The following is a 16,703-nucleotide window of genomic DNA, read 5'->3' on the forward strand; positions in this document are numbered from 1 at the left end:
ATAAAAGCAATATAGATGTTTTTTCTTAATTCAATTTTTTCTTTAATTTAAAAAAATTCTTTATACACACACACACACACACACACACACACACACACACACACACACACACACACACACACACACACACACACACATATATGTACACTTACATATACACATGTATTTGGCATTGGCATCAAAGATGGTCAGTGGAGGGAATGTATTCATTTTTTTCTTTTCATTTTGTTGTTCTTCTTGTCATTGTTGTTGATGTTATTCTTGTTGTTGTTGTTTTCGTTCAGTGTCGTGTTTTCATCTTTCTAGGGAATTTTCTTGGGAGTTTTATGGCCAGCTTCATCACTAAAGTTTTTTTTTTTTCTTTTTAATTTTTATTTATTTTTGTTCCCTAAACCTGAATATCCCATTGAAAAATAAAGGGGTCATTGCCATCCAGTGATACTTTTGGGCCACCTTTATTATCACTCCATTTTTCTTCAGTGCCCCTCTGGACCTTTCTTCTGCTCCACAAAGATGGTGCCACCCACTTTGGGAACCACTGAGTTACTCAAATACGTTTGAATCAGAAACTTTTTCCATTGCTATTTCAAGCAAGAGATCTTTTATTTCAAATATCTTTGAAAGACACCTGATTTATTGACAGGAAATGCCAACAAACAACACCATTTTTTAACTCAATGCTTTTTCTGTGGAATGTGAAATCTAAACGCTCACACACATAACTATTCATACATACAATTAACAAGCTGGATGTACAACGACATTATAGGGTTTAGAAGGACTCTTTAGTCTTGTATTTTGGAGAACATGACAACTTCTCTTATGCTTGTGCTATGAAAATATGCACCCAGTACACTGGTTAAGTAATTGGTGTTAGGAAAGGTACCCAGCCATAAATATTCCAAATGAAAATGGATAGAAGTTCTTGTTGGGTTGCTGTTCTTTTATGTGTGGAGAAGACAGAACTCAAAACAAGAGCTTGGATTGTGATGACTGTCCAGACCTTACCAACATGAACATACATACTCACACACACACAACAGGCTTCCTTACAGTGTCCATCTACCAATTTCATTCACAAGGTCAGCTGAAGGCTATAGTAGAAAAGTCCAACATGCCTTGCAGGGAGATAAACCTTAAGATCACAGATCAATTAAGCAAACTCTGAATTCATGCATAATTTGAAATTTCAAACAAAGAAAAAGAAAATTTGTTGTTTGTTTCTCAAAAAATTGACTTGTAAATTATTTGATTTTGTAAGAAATCATTTTTATTTCATCTCATTTAATTTATTCCTTATTGTTCAACTGAAATAATAAGTATATTAACTTGCACTTAACCCTATTCTCTCTATATGTAGTCACATTAGCTGGTATAATTCAATTTCAACTGTGGAACTCAAAATAGATATAGCTATAAATGATAGCATGTAGGATACTGCATTAAAAAAAAAGGCTTTGGATAGAAAAAGTCAAAGGCTGCCCAGATATGAGTTCAGCTCCCATTGGTAGCCTTTGGCTTTTTTTTTTTTTTTTCCTCATTTTATGGTTCCTGGGTTTTTTTTAACCCAACATTCTACATGCTATTACTTATAGCTTTATCTACTTTGAGTTTTACAGTTAAAATCAGATGTCACATCTCTCAAAGTTTTTAAATACTTATTGGTTTTGTTGGTATGTTTACATCATTGTAGTGCACATACATGTATGCATACATCCTGTTCAACTGTGCTGAAGCAATAGTGTTATGGTAGAGCAATAACAGCTGCTCAGATATGCAAGAGTAATTCACAGGTCCACTACTCTGCATATACCATGCTTCAGATTTGGTCATAAGCACCATGGCACACTTTATCATGTAGTGTGTTGTTGTATGTATTTCCTTCACTCAATATTTATAACAATATTTAAATCCTCTAATGCACTACTGGTGACATTTTTGAATTACAATAAATTTTATTGATATTTAATTTTTTTCTTAGTTTATTAGGTGGCAACCTTCTCAAATGCTCCTAGGCTAAACAATGGGTGATCAATATTTAGGAGGAAAAATGTTTCCTTTATTTTTATCTCTTACAGAAAAACTGCCCTTCGGCAGATTTTTACTAGTTTCTAAATGAGATGTACACATTTGTTTCTCAATTTGTGTAATTTTTCTGATATGTTACATTTAATTTTCCTTTGTATCCTTTGTCTAATAGTACTCATTCAGTAAATAAATTCAGAATAATATCCAGCATTCAAATACGGCATTAGAATTTATGAAGAAATCGGGTATTATTTTGACTTAACTTGACCACGTAACATTCTTCAGGTTACCATCTTCAACAACACCCAACAAATATGAAAGACTGGAATCAACATAATTCTGCTGATGCTAGATTAAACATAATTTGGCAAAATGCTTTTACTGATGTGTATGTAGAAAGTAGTGTTGCAAATAATTAAGCAACCTTTATAATATATTAAAATTGAAATTTATAAGAATTTCTTTGACAATATAGACTTTGATAATTGCTTTCTTTTAGTAAAATTTACATATTTTAAGCTAATTAATAAGAGACTTGCTTTATTATAGTTTAGATAATGATATGTAGCATTTTAATGAAGTTGTAATTATGATTAGAGTTTATGTACACTGGCCATGCTATTTTTATAAATCTTAGGCTTGTGATAAACCGTTTGATGATAGATTATTCTTAATATTACATTTATAAAGCAACTTAAACACTGCTGAGTCTGCATTTCAGTTTATATTCTTTTGTTGGAACTATTTCATTTCATTTATCTTCTAATGCCCTTAAAAATAAGGACATCACATAGTCTCATCCCCTCTCCTCCCACATTTAGAAATTTATCTGTGCATTTGTAAGACATGTATATTAGCTGAGAAAGTTTAAGATGCAAAGTTACTTTTTTAAAAACATTCAGTTGGATGTAAAAAAATTCCATAATTTAGAGGTAAAATTTGAACTGAACATGGAATGAATAAAAAAAAAATAGATAGAAATATAAATTTCTTACTCTCTATGTTAATTAGTCAAAGTCTGAAGTGAATTTGAATAGAATATTTATTTTGTTTAATATGATTTGAGCATATTGGATTTGCTTTTATACAAAATTCTGTTTTGTTTTAAAATATTCAATTTATTAAATTATATTTGTTATTGAAATTATATGAGAATGTCAGCTGAGAATTTTGGTATTTTTTTCCTCATAGCTTGAAATGATTTTCATTTTGAAACACATGTTGTTTTTTTATACCTATGCTTTTAGCTTTTAACAACAATTTGTAAGTTACTTTTTTTCTCTTTCAGTTTTTTTAGCTGTCTCCCTGCTTGGTTTGATTCTGGCACCTACGAAATTCAACTATTTACTTAAGTTATTGTTAAAGATCTTATATCTGTGTTATCCCAAGTCCATTTCTACTTTCTCTTCACAAATATGGAAGATACTGTGAGGTAAGTTGTAATTAGCTCCCATTCTAGCCATGCAGTGTCTTAAAAGATAGCCCACTTTGTCGTTAGGCTTTTAGTGTCAATATTACTCTTATTGTAAGGGTGGTGGGTTGGCAGAATAAGTAAAATTAAACAATCCCTTGTGGGATTAAGTTACATCCCTTTACTTCGTGAGTTCAAGTCTAACCATGGTAGAGTTTGCCTTTCATCCTGCTTAAGTTGATAAAATAATACCAGTTGTATTGTGGGCTCAGTTTATCAAGTATGCCTATCTGTCAAATATGAGGCCTTCTGCCTTTTAGAAAGTAATATTACTCATACTTTTCAATGAACTATGCAATGAAATTTGGGATAAATTTGAACAAGTTTAAAGGAAATATACTGGCCAAGATACCACAGTTACTTTGTGAAAACCCATTTATGTGGTACTTTCAGAAGACATTGAGTACATATAATGAAGACAGTTATTCTGTGTATAAAATAGAAAATATCAGAAATCATTTTAAAATTTTAAGAATAATGATTGCAGTTTAACAATACAACCTACTACAGATATTCAGAGTTTAAAAAGATGTAATAATTTAAGGAAATTGCTCCATGGTTTTCAAAGATGTGGTTCTGGAATTCAAATAAATGTTTGCTTTTCTTCACTTTCAAGAGTTTCAAACTTTGTTTTCAGGTCTAAAGGGGACTTATTAAAAGTTATTAGTAGTATGAACTCAACCATTACAAAAACAAATTTCATTTTGGTTGCCTAGAATGAGATGGAATATGTTCAACTTGCAATCATTTATATTGTGAAAACTTCAGCTCCTAGTCATTCCTTTCAGAAATCATTACAATCCGTTGGACCAGTGCATACCATAATGTTAAACGGATGTCGGACAAATGTCTTCTGAATATTACAGGGAATGTTTTCCATGATAAAAATCAAGCTCAGTACTTCACAAACCCATGATTTGTTTGTGACTTTTACAATACCTCCCACTCCTTACAGTGATAGTTTCAATCAGAGATTGGTGAACAGACTCAAGCATTGGGAGTTAAATGTCTTGGCTATAGATGCTATAAAGTCTTGGTAAAAGGATATGTGCCATTAATTTCTCAGCTGGTTATGAGAACCACCATCAACTCAGCACACAGCATTCTCTTTCATTAATATTTCTTCCCCAAAAATTAAGGAATTTGGTTGGCATAACATTTGCAGTGGTCCTTCAGATTATCAGCAGTTTGGAAGTCTGCAAATTATCTCAAAAAGGGGATAAAAACTTAAAACTCGGGTTATTCTTTTTTCTTTTTTTTTCTTTTTACCTGAAAATTGAAGTTTTTGATAAGGATAACATTTGTAAATCATTGACAATGATTGATAAAAAAATAAATATATACAACCTGACATCTCTAAAATAAACTGGCCACTTATATTCTTTAAATAATAATCTGTATTTAAGATTAATTTATCTCATTATTGTGTAAACTCACAATAGTTTGAGGACCATGTTAATTTATATAGATAGTTTTGTTTTCGTTTAACTTGGATTTGAAGTCATATTGAACATTTGTGTAAATATATCTGAATAACTTTCAATGATTGCCAAAGAAATGGTGAAATGAAAGTAAACACTTTTAAAGAAAAAGATGAACCACTATTTAGCTAAAAATATTTGTTGAGTATAATGGCTATGCAGTCAGTACACACAGTCTTGAGACTTGTCTCCAACTCCTTAATTTATGGCACTATTGACACCAGTGCTTCTATTCATAATTAGACTAATCACATATTTCTTAGATTGATTGAAATAACCCAACATACATGGCCAATGCAAATCCTCAGGCTACTTCTTGGTACCTAGCCTATTAAAGTTTGGGTTTAAACACATGTTGCTGCTGTTGTGGCTTCTATATATTATTATTATTAACCTTTTTGTTACTATATCTCAGTTGAAATACACTGCCCTTTATTTCAATTTATTTTGAAAATAATAAAGAATTTAGAAAAATAATTTTGTCGTTATTAAGAAGTGAATGTAACATGAAATATTTCCTTTTAAATGAAATGAAAATTATATTGTAAAGGACAGAAAAGTTTTCCCTACAAAATTTATTAAAGAAATGTATCTGTACAATAGGGGGTTATAGGTAAAGTAAAATTCTGAATCCAAAATTTACTAACATCTCATTCTGAGAAATAGAATTGCTTTCTACTAAGTCTTTGTTCATAGAAACCTTTAAATTTGATTTGATTTGTTTTCAAATTAGTATCAATAAAAGATTGTTACATAACATTGGATTTTATTATAATTATAATTAATATAATGAGTTATTATATAAATTTTTATGTACTCCTTACTAAAGGTTAAATAGTAATCAAGTAAAAATAATCTAACTGGAAATTGGTTTAAGCTTTTAATATGGATTTGCAAGTAGGTTCATGTTTACTAGTATTAGTATTCTTAATTTTTCCTAAACATTTCTCTGTATTGTGTAGCTTGCTGTGTGGGTGTACTTAAAGTACAGTTGCAAGCCAACCAGTCAGTAAACAGTACATTTGTTATTCTAGATAGATTGCACAGCTGTCTAGCTAACCTAATTTTATAACAAAATTCTGTGCCAGAGCATTTATAACATTGCTTTTCAACTTTTTTTCTATAATCAGTCCCTACTACCATGACTGCCAAGTTATATAGTTATCTGCATTGCTTTAGAATTTTAAAAATTCCACATGTATGTTACTGATGTTCCAAGCCTCTTCAAAGGTTAATGTTGAGATTATAGTCCCCAGGTATTATTGACCAAACTTTATGCTGTTCTTTTCTACTGACATCATCAGACAGTATCTACAGCCCATACTATTCTCCACTAGTCCTTTTTTCTTTTCAGCTAGTTATTTTTGTTTGATTATTGTCTGGATTCCAAAATGTCTGGCTTCTTGCAAGTTTTTTTTTTCTTTCTTATTTTATTTCTTTCAGAAATTGTTTTGGTGATCATCTTTTTGTTTTCCACTTATACACTTTCACTTCATCTACTATTCTATCATTTTCCCAATCCCAAAACTTGAACTACATATGATTCTATAAGTCATTCAGAAATCTTTAATTTCTTAGTTTTAGAGTGATCCCATGTTAAAATATTTCCAGGACAGTTTCACTAGTTCAGTTTTTCACTAATTCTTACTTTCAAAGACGTATTAAGATAAACAAGAAATTTTCGTTGAAGATGCACAATCTTGCTTTTGCACTGTAAATCTTTACTTATTCTGCTGAGTCTCCCAGAGACATGAGCTGCTTTCATTTTTCTTAATATTACCTCTCTGCTATATCATCTACACAAATTTAAATGTAAATGAAAGAAAGCAGACGAAATACTCAATCCCATCTGATACACTTATTTCTCTTTTGTTATCATTCTTACTGTGGTCTCATCCAACCATATCATTCACTAATAATTTCCTGTCTCATCTTCCCCAAAGTTACAACCATTTGGAATTTCTTTTTCACTTTTGATTTTTCCTGCAGACATCAGCATACATAAGTTCAAACTGAACATTAATTGAATCACTTTAATAATTTGCTTTTCCTCCTCTAATTGATTTTTTTAAGGATTTGAAGAAAAACAAGCTAATATGAAAATTCTAGGTTCTGTGAATGTCAAATGCATCTTTTAATCAACACGTTGTTCTGATATTAGTTGGTTTTTTTTTCTTAAATAAACTTCAGTTATTCTGTCTTTGAATTTAGAAGAGTCTTTTTGTCCTAAAGCATGGGGGTGTTTTTCAAGGAAATATGAATGGAGAAAACGTGGTTTGTCATTTGTGAATCTGATGGATGGAAATGTCACTAATAAAGAGTGTAATATTAGACATAAAGGCTAGAATGTGTTTTTAAGCGAGCAAAGCGATCATATATTATTAATTAGGAGAATATTTGAGTGGTATGGACATGATATTAAATCGAATGTTGAAAGATTGATAATAAAAAAAAAAGTGTTGGGAAAATAACCATGGATACAATAGAAAACAATGTAAAAGACTTGTTGACTCTGTTAGTGTGAAAAGATGGCTGTTATATAATATGAGAAATGCCAATTCTCTTATAATTAATCTTCGTTTTAATTTCTCATTCAATCTGCATTAGATCAATTTACACATTTTTAAAGTAGAAACAATATTGAAATTTTCTTTTCTTGGTGCTTTGTCTATTTTGAATTATTTTATTTCAATTTCCATAAAAATCTGTTTGGCTTCTTGTCATCATTGAGTTTGCAGTGAATGCTAATTTACCTTAATTTCACCAAGCTATTTTTAAACCTATTCAATGCATTGTGTATAGCGAAAGATATAGTAGGAAATACTTTTTGAAAAGATGGATTTCTTAAATTATATTTTAATTACATATTGTAATATATCCATTTTTATGCTACTTGATTATTCTTGTAATGTCTTTCAATGATGTTTGAAACTCAAGACTTTCTGCAACCTCTTTATAAACTATAAAATGATTATTGTATTTCATGCTTTTCTCTATACTGACATGGTTTGTAGTGTTTAATCATCTATTCTCATTATTGCTTATCTTGAACCACTTCTGTATCTCAGATACTATAAACAAAGGATAGCCAGTTTGTTTAATAAGAAAAGCCACATGATATTTTACATAAAGTAGATTGATTAATGCCTGCCATTGAAGGCTTTTGTTGAGTCTTCTTCATTATATTTTATTCTATAAAATCCAGTCGGTAGGATGTTAAAGAGTCACACTTGGTAGCTTTGAGAGCTGCAATTTGGCCACTGTTGCCATAAACCACAACCAAGATTGCTTTAATAATTAAGTTAATCAATAGATGTGACATATCACTAATATTTCAGAGCTAGCTTATAGAATTAATGCATTATACTCTTAATTATCAGCTTATTTGGTTTATTGTTTAAAAACAGATACAAATTGATGTTCATCATTTCTCTCTAGACTTCCTACTGATCAACAGTATTCCTCTTTCTTCTAATTCAAGATTTCCATAGACAGGTTTGATTCTATGGAAAGAATCCACTTACACTCCAGTTCATTTTCAATCTTCTTACACACTTAACAAATTTAAGGTTTCCAAAAGAATCTCTTATATTTAAGTTTATATTAAGGATGGAGGTAACTTGCAGTCTTTGAAATGACATTCTGTGTTCAAATCTTGTAGAGGTCAATTTTGCCTTTCATTCTTCCAGGATTGATAACTGCCAGCCACAGGCAGTGAAATTGTTAGAGTCTCAAGACAAGATGCCTTGCGTTATTTATTCATGTTCTTTAAATTCTGAATTCAAATTCTGTCTCATAGTTGCAGGAAACACTGTCTTTTGAAACATTCTGCAGACAGTGTTAAGTCTCCACTGTCAAACAGAGTAACATGTAGATTGAAGCAACTTGCTCAGTTGCATCAATGTGCATGAATACAAATGTAGATCGATAGACACTAGAACTGAAATATCAAAAAACTGACCTCCCTGTAACTTGTGGTTTCACCCTGACACATCTTTGCCACTATCTTCTCTCTCTCTCTCTCTCTCTCTCTGTCTCTTTCCTCTCACTTTTCCAACTGCTGTAACTATTTATCTCCTTTACTGCTAGACACTTGTTTCTGTCCCTCTATCATACTTTAGCTTTTCATCACCTGGCACAATAGTACACCCTCACCTGAGTTGAGGGTGTTTGTCTTGCAAGTTACTTTAGTGATCTCATTGATGCTCATGCCATGTAAAAAAAAAAAAAAACTTCTGTGAAGTGGTTGGCATTAGGAAGGGCATCTTACTGTAGAAGACCATGTTGAAGTAGACATTGGAGCTTGGTGCAGTTTTCTTGCTTGTCAGCTTCTGTTGAACCATCCAACCCATGCCAGCATCGAAAACGGGCATTAAATGGGAATGATGATGATGATGATTGTCATGATTTGACTAAGTCTGAGGTCTAGAATTATAGTCTTAGTTATTGTAGATTTGATGAAAGTAAAAACAAGTTGATGTCAGTCCTCAACAGTGAGGGATTACAGTAAGCTTGTGGAAAGATTAGTTTGAATATAATCTACTGCAAAGAGATTACTGTCTGACTGTTGTTAGGAGATTTAGTTAGGTTGTAAATTCAAAAGCAATGTTACACATTTCATGAACTACTTGTTAATTTCACTTATCTCTGTCCACTAATCACCTTAATTCTTACCACTGATTTAACATCCAGACTAGTTTGAATGTATTTTATCCATCTTTTTTAATGCTTTTCAATCTCTGATTAATTTCACATTCTCCATCAAATTCATTAATTTTATGAATATAGCATTTAGACTTATAGCTTGCTCACTTGTTCGTTTTTATGTCCATTTTTCCATGCTAGCATGGGTTAGACAACTGGTGTTGAGATGTTGTTTTACAGCTGGATACCGTTCCTGATACTAACCCTTACTTGTTTTTTCAAGGGATGGTTAGTATCTTGAAGGTATGAAGCGAGTGGACAAATTATTGACAGTGCTTACAATACCACTTTGATTTTCAAATAAGCAAATGCCTATACGCACATACATATTTATACATACACAAACACACAGAATCATCTTCATTTGATGTCCATCTTCCATACTGGAATGGGTCAAATTATTTGACAGGATCCAGTGAGCCAGAGAATAGCTTTAAGTTCTACTCTGCTTTGGCTTGATTTCTCTGATTACTTTTTTCCATAACACCAGCACTCGTGAGGTCACCAAGTATCTCAAGACACAGAAAGGATAGGCCTACTTTGACTGCGTGGAGTTGCAGTAGAGAAGTGGGTGGCTTTGTTAGGTGCTGAGATGCCAATGTATCATAGGAGGACAAAAATTATTGTAAACATGGGACGTAACTCCAATTTATACATTCATGAGTTGTGGTTCTTTGTTTTCCAGATAGCTTTTGTGTGCGCGTGTGTATAAATAAATTGTATATTTATTTATTTATTTATTTATTTATTTATGTGTTTCAGCCAAGTGGCTGCGGTCATGCTGGTGCACCACCGTGAATGTATATTCTTTTATTCTTTTACTTGTTTCAGTCATTTGACTGCAGCCATGCTGGAGCACCGCCTTTAGTCGAACAAATCGACCCCAGGACTTATTCTTTGTAAGCCTAGTATTTATTCTATCGGTCGCTTAGGCCGAACCGCTAAGTTAGGGGACGTAAACACACCAACATCGGTTGTCAAGTAATGGTGGAGGGGGGACAAACATATACACATATACAATGGGCTTCTTTCAGTTTCCGTCTACCAAATCCACTCAAGGCTTTGGTCGGCCCGAGGTTATAGTAGAAGACATTTGCCCAAGGTGCCACGTAGCAGGACTGAGCTGGAATCATGTGGTTGGGAAGCAAGCTTCTTACCACACAGCCACACCTTATAAGGTGCTAGCTTATTTTTACTTCAAATCTCTTCTGTAAGAATTGAAACTTTCATTTTCTGACTCAGTGATAGGCAAACCTGTGCCTGTTCTTTTTTTTTTTTTTTTTTTTTTTTTTGGTCTTAAGGAATTTGTGAATTCTCTTTCTGAAGTTATGTCATCTCTGAACTGATTCTGCTAAAATAGCCTTATGCTTACAGTTTTACTTAGCATAAAAAATATTTTTCTATTTTATTTTCGACTGAAACAAATTCTTTTTTATTCTAAGGTAGTGACAACTAATATTTGCAATACACAATTATAATAATTTCTAACAATTGTTTTATCAAACTTCATCCAGTGTAAATAATAGCAAATACTAAGTTACAATTTAATAAACAGTTTGTACTGTAGATTAATTGCATCTGATCAGGATACTTTTAGGTATTGTGGGTTTGATACTTTTAGGCATAATTATTTTATATAGAAATAATGATTAAAACCCGTGTCTATATAGCTGATAAAATTTGGTCTTCTGATGATGTCTTTAGGTTCACTACTGAAGTTACAGTTCTGTAAACTTGGAGAGGGAAGGTTCTGCCAGCTTTTAATTAAGAACTAAATTAATCAATCAAATCAATGTATCTGAAATCATTAAATTTAAGCTGAATTACTAGAATCGTTCATTATATTTCATTTGTTTTTGTTTTTTGTTTTTTTTTTGTAATAAATCATTTTTAAATTGCTTACTAATATTCTTGCTATGAATATGGACTTATTTAAATGAAAATTCATTATTGAAGGGACTGGGTTTGCATTTTACAGATCCAGTAATCTTAAATGTTTACATTAAATGATATTACATCCAAATTAAATATGAAATTGTTTTGTGATTCGATATTCTTAAGTGTCATATTTGGTTTTATTTTCAGGGGAAGTTCTAGTAGTGTAAGTATATCCCTTAGCAGTGAAACTACTGATGACCAACCATCAACAAGTGGTTGCAGGTATGTCTTAAATGAACTTTCTTATTTACAGTTTAACTTCTCTGTTGAGTGTACTAATGATAGTCTTAATCAATATTGCATTCACATCTTTTATCTTTTACTTGTTTGGGGCACCACCTTGAAGAATTTTTCGTCAAATTAATCAACTCCAGTTGTAATTTTTTGTTCAAGACTGCTACTTGTTCTATCAGTCTCTTTTGCCAAACTGCTAAGTTAGAGAGATGTGAACACACCAAAACTGGTTGTCAAGTGGTGGTGGAGAACACACACACACACATATGACAAGCTTCTTTCAGTTTCTGTTTACTGATAAGACATCAATCACAAGTAATTTATATTATTTATTTTGTTATATCTTTGGAAGGTCATTATGCCAATAATAACCACACGCATACATTCTATTTATTTATTTTTTTTTTTTCTTTTTTCAATTGGTTAATTATCTAACTAATTAACTGATCAGTTGGTTTGTTTATGTCCCATAATTTAGTTGTTTGGGTAAAGAAACTAACAGAATAAGTCCCAAACTTAAAATATATGTACTTGGGTCAATTCTTTTGATTAAAATTCTTCCAGGTAGTGTCCCAGCATGACCACATTTAATGATGGAAACAAGTAGAAGGTAAAAAATAAAAGATAAGATGAATGCTTTTTTTTTTCCTTTTTTTTTTTAATCAAAATAATCTCTTTCATTGACCAAAGCCTAATTTGATTACCCTTTTTTTTTCTGTTTTCTCTTTTGCAGTAGCATGCATGTTACTGGGAATGAATTTAGGCAAATCAAGAAAGAAAAAGTTAAAGCGTATATTCAACAAATTAAATCTATGCTTCCTCCATCAAAAGGACGTGGAAAGAAGACTGGCACCTTGACTGCACTTCAACATGTCATTGATAAGCTGAAGAAGTTAAAAGGTTGGTTCTCATGTTTCTTATCACCTAACTGTTCTTGTCTTCTGATTCATTTAACCCTTTAGCCATATCTGGCCAAAAGTATTCTGCCTGTTTTATGTTCAAACTGGCCAGATCTGGCCTCTCACACCAACCCTACAATATTGTTTTAAAAATTAACAGCCAACTCATCAAGATCTCATAGTTACAAGATAATGCATGATTAGTTCAAAACAATGTGGATAAAAAAGCATTAATTTTGGCAGAATAATGCGAACACTAAAGGGTTAATGCTTTGCCTATCCAAAGCATTTCTATGCTTGTTTTCCAACTTTATTAGCCCTTGTTTCAGACGTTTTGAGTAAATGAAGCTGTCCTTCAATAAATGCCAAGTTACTCTGGTGGTTGAAAACATATTAGGAATGTGCTGGATGGATGGAGATGGCAAGAGAGTATGGGAGATTGGGAATAGGAGACAGTATAGGTAGGCAACTCACTGTAAAGATTGGGTAGGTTTGAAGGGTGGATGTAGTGAATGATGAATGACCAGTGATTCAAGAGTTGTGGGAGGTGGAGAGAGTAGATGACTGACAGTATGGAGCAGCAGAATAGTGAAGGTGATACAAAAGATAAGAGAATGACAAGAGAGATAACATGAGTTTGGGTAGGTTGCAGGAGTGGGTGGGGAAGAGAGAGGCAGGAATACAGAGATATGTATGGTGTGAGGGAGGTGAGAGAATTTAGTGTCCCAGGAGGCAGAGCAATGAAAATGTGGTCGGAGAGAACAATAGTAATGGATGAAGGATGGATAACAAATAAATTGGTTCTGTAGAGTAAGGGAAGCAGTATAAAGGAAGAACTGCAGTTAGTGAAATTATGGATATGGGGGTGTCTTCAGGGGGAACGTATTTGTACAACAGGTCCAGTTGTGCCTATATATATTTTTCATTAAGTATTATGTATATGTATGTCAAATTGAGATGTTCAGCATGATACATGCTTGTTGCTTTCAGTTTCAGGAATACCATGTAATTTATATTATTTATTTTTATTTATTTTTCCCTTTTCCAGAAAGTAAAGATGATTCAAAATTCAACTTTGAAGATAGTGCAACTGATAGTATTGACCATTGCAGCAGCACTGGTACTGTGAGCAAAGAAACTGAAGAAGAACCATCACCAGTAAGATTTTTTTCTTATTTTTCTAAGTGATGATAATATTTAGGAGCTTATTACATACAAAACAAAGCTCAGGTGCACTACAGCTTGTCAGAAAAGGCTAAAAAGACAGGATAGAAAACAGTAGTAAGTCAAATAAAGAAAGACAACAGTGAAAGCCAAAAGTGCATGTGTAGTACACTGAATAATGTTAGAAAAGTGAACAGTATAAGAGCTATAAAACAGAAAGGATGGATAGGCATAAAAAGCACGGAATTCCTGAAGGATGCAATTAGTGTTAGCTAACAACTAATAAGTGTAGTTTATTCCATGCTTTGACAGTTTTGAACATGGCATGTTTCCCAAAGTTCAAATCTTGCTAGTGTCTGTTACCAAACAATTTAAATATTGTTATGATTTAGTTGTTCTGTTCTTAATATTTTGTTTATAATATTTATACTTTAAAGCAGTGAGCTGACGGAATCGTTAGCATACCAGGCAAAATGCTTAATGGCATTTCACCCATCTTTATATTCTAAGTTCAAATTCCGTTACTGTCGATTTTGCTTTTCATCCTTTTGGGAGTCAGTAAATTAAATACCAGTAAGCACTAGGGTCGATGTAATAGGCTTGCCCCCTCCTCCCAAAGCCTTTGAGTGAATTTGGTAGAAGGAAACTGAAAGAATCCCATTGTGTGTCTTAGTGTTTGTTCCTTGCTGCCACCTGCCAACCAGTGTTGGTTTGTTTACATCCCCCTGACATAACAGTTTGGTAAAGAGATTTACAATTAGTACTAGGGTCAATTTGGTTGACAAAACTCATCAAGGCAGTGCCCCAGCATGGCTGCAGTCCAATGACTGAAGCAAGCAAAATATATATGCATAAAGGTGCAGGCATGACATTGTGTTTAAAAAGTTGTCTTCTCAATCACATGATTTCAGATTTAGACCTACTGTGTATGTGTGTGTCCACAGTGCTTGAAAACCAATGTTGGTTTGTTTACATCTAATAACAAAAGGAGACTGATAGTGTAGGTACCAGACATAAATACCAAAAAATAAAGGACTGAGTTTAAAGTTGATCTAGTAACCCTTGAAGGCAGTTCTTGAGCATGGTACTGCAATCCTAAGACTGAAACAAGTTAAAGGAAAAATATGTATTTCCTACCTAAAAGGGAAAAGATTCTAAGAATTTCTATTGATCTTTCTCTTCCTCAATTTTACCTAATCAGCTAAATTGTTTTTTTTTTTTTTTTTTTTTTCTCTCTCTCTCTCTCTTAGGGATCTTTTGTTCTAGCTGTCACTTTGGATTGCAGAGTGGATTCAGTACATGATTCTCTACTGAAATTTCTTGGATATCCAAAAGTAAGTTTCATTGAATATTTTTTTAATGTTTTTTATGTCTTTTTTTTTTTTTTTTCCATGAGATGGCATCCAACCATAGACACCATTCTTCTGACTTACCACTTCCTGTTAATCTATCCAACCCATACTACCATGGGAAACAGACACTAAATGATGATGATAATGGTGGCGGTGGTGACAGTGGTAGTGGTGGTTCATTTTTACCGAGCTTAGATATTTTGTAAAATGAAACTGTTGCTGCAAACTAGATTGATAATACTTAATGTACTTTCGTCATCGTTGTCATCGTCATCATCATCTATGTGCTTTCAATGTAATGTTTTGCAAGAAACAGCTAGATTTTGTTCTCTAACATTTTACATAGTTCAACCTATACAAGTGAATGAGTGAATAAGCAAAATAGGAATTTTGAAAGACGTATTTATAGAATTAGTTTTTAAACATTGAATGACTATGGGGGTCCACCAGAATAAAATAGCAAACAAAGGGATCCACTGGTGAAAAATGGTTGAGAACCACTGATATAGATCAGTTCTTGTATACATATCAGTTACATAGGAAATTAACTTTGTTTTTCTTTTTCTATTTCAGGATAGCTGGCGTGGACATCTTTTAACTAGCTTCACATCTCGTAAAGATATTATAACAGTGAATAATATGTTATCAAAAAATGAAAATACGTTCAAGCGATATGCAGATTCTGGTGGGGCAGGTGAGATTTTTTTTTTTTTTTGTCTGCAATATACACCTTTTTCAGAATTTTCTTTTCACATATCCATTTAATTTAGTTTATAAAATGAGTGTTTTTGAAAACATTATTTTGTTTTCAGTTCCATTAAGAAAACACATATGTACACACACACACATGAAGATGTGAACAGTTTATTATCTGATTTCTTTAATAGTATGAAATGTGTATTAAGTATTGCTTTAGTCACGTCATTAGAAGCTCTTTCTTTTTTAGAAAATGTGCTCATCTTTTAATACATCATATTCAGCTAGCCACAAAATCAGTTTAAAAATAATTTTTCATAATATGCTATGAATTAGTTTTTATGAGTTTTAAGTGTTTTCCTTCATTAAAATATATTTCTGATGACTTCACATTATGCTAACTGTGCATTTCTTTTTATAGCTAAACAAAAAGAAAATACTATATACTTCCGGCTCAGGTAATTGCTTTCCCTTCAAAATATATAACAACTCTGTTTAGCTCTATATTATTTTATTGCTTTAAATAAGAATTGGTAGCATTTCTTCATTAGTTAAACTGATCTTCCAGACTGTGCTGATGGGTTGTTTTGAGAAATTAGGTTGATGGATTAACAAATTCTAAATTAAATAATAATCATTTTTACTTACTGATTGAAGTTTCTAGAAAAATAGATGATTATTGTTGTTGTTGGAACTTAGCATCCATTAATAATTGTACTAGGTATACTAAATTTTA

General features: G+C 32.2%; 1 protein-coding gene across 6 annotated transcripts in view; it reads left to right on the plus strand.

Moving 5' to 3' along the window:
* The window catches only part of LOC106875667 (uncharacterized), a 92,115-nt gene that overhangs the window by 55,522 nt on the left and 19,890 nt on the right, over positions 1 to 16,703 (plus strand). For 3 of the 6 annotated variants that reach the window (XM_089349652.1, XM_089349650.1, XM_089349651.1), the window contains exons 3-9: positions 3,317 to 3,460; positions 11,770 to 11,844; positions 12,590 to 12,756; positions 13,804 to 13,913; positions 15,170 to 15,253; positions 15,845 to 15,965; positions 16,389 to 16,425. In XM_089349652.1, coding sequence (XP_089205778.1) covers positions 3,444 to 3,460; positions 11,770 to 11,844; positions 12,590 to 12,756; positions 13,804 to 13,913; positions 15,170 to 15,253; positions 15,845 to 15,965; positions 16,389 to 16,425 — 611 coding nt within the window. In that variant the 5' untranslated portion in view covers positions 3,317 to 3,443. The remainder of the gene's footprint in view (positions 1 to 3,316; positions 3,461 to 11,769; positions 11,845 to 12,589; positions 12,757 to 13,803; positions 13,914 to 15,169; positions 15,254 to 15,844; positions 15,966 to 16,388; positions 16,426 to 16,703) is intronic. The other 3 variants (XM_089349649.1, XM_089349647.1, XM_089349648.1) reach the window with 1 other exon arrangement.

This window comes from Octopus bimaculoides, chromosome 3 (assembly GCF_046866305.1).
Source record: "Octopus bimaculoides isolate indiv1 chromosome 3, ASM4686630v1, whole genome shotgun sequence".
Lineage (NCBI taxonomy): Eukaryota > Metazoa > Mollusca > Cephalopoda > Octopoda > Octopodidae > Octopus > Octopus bimaculoides.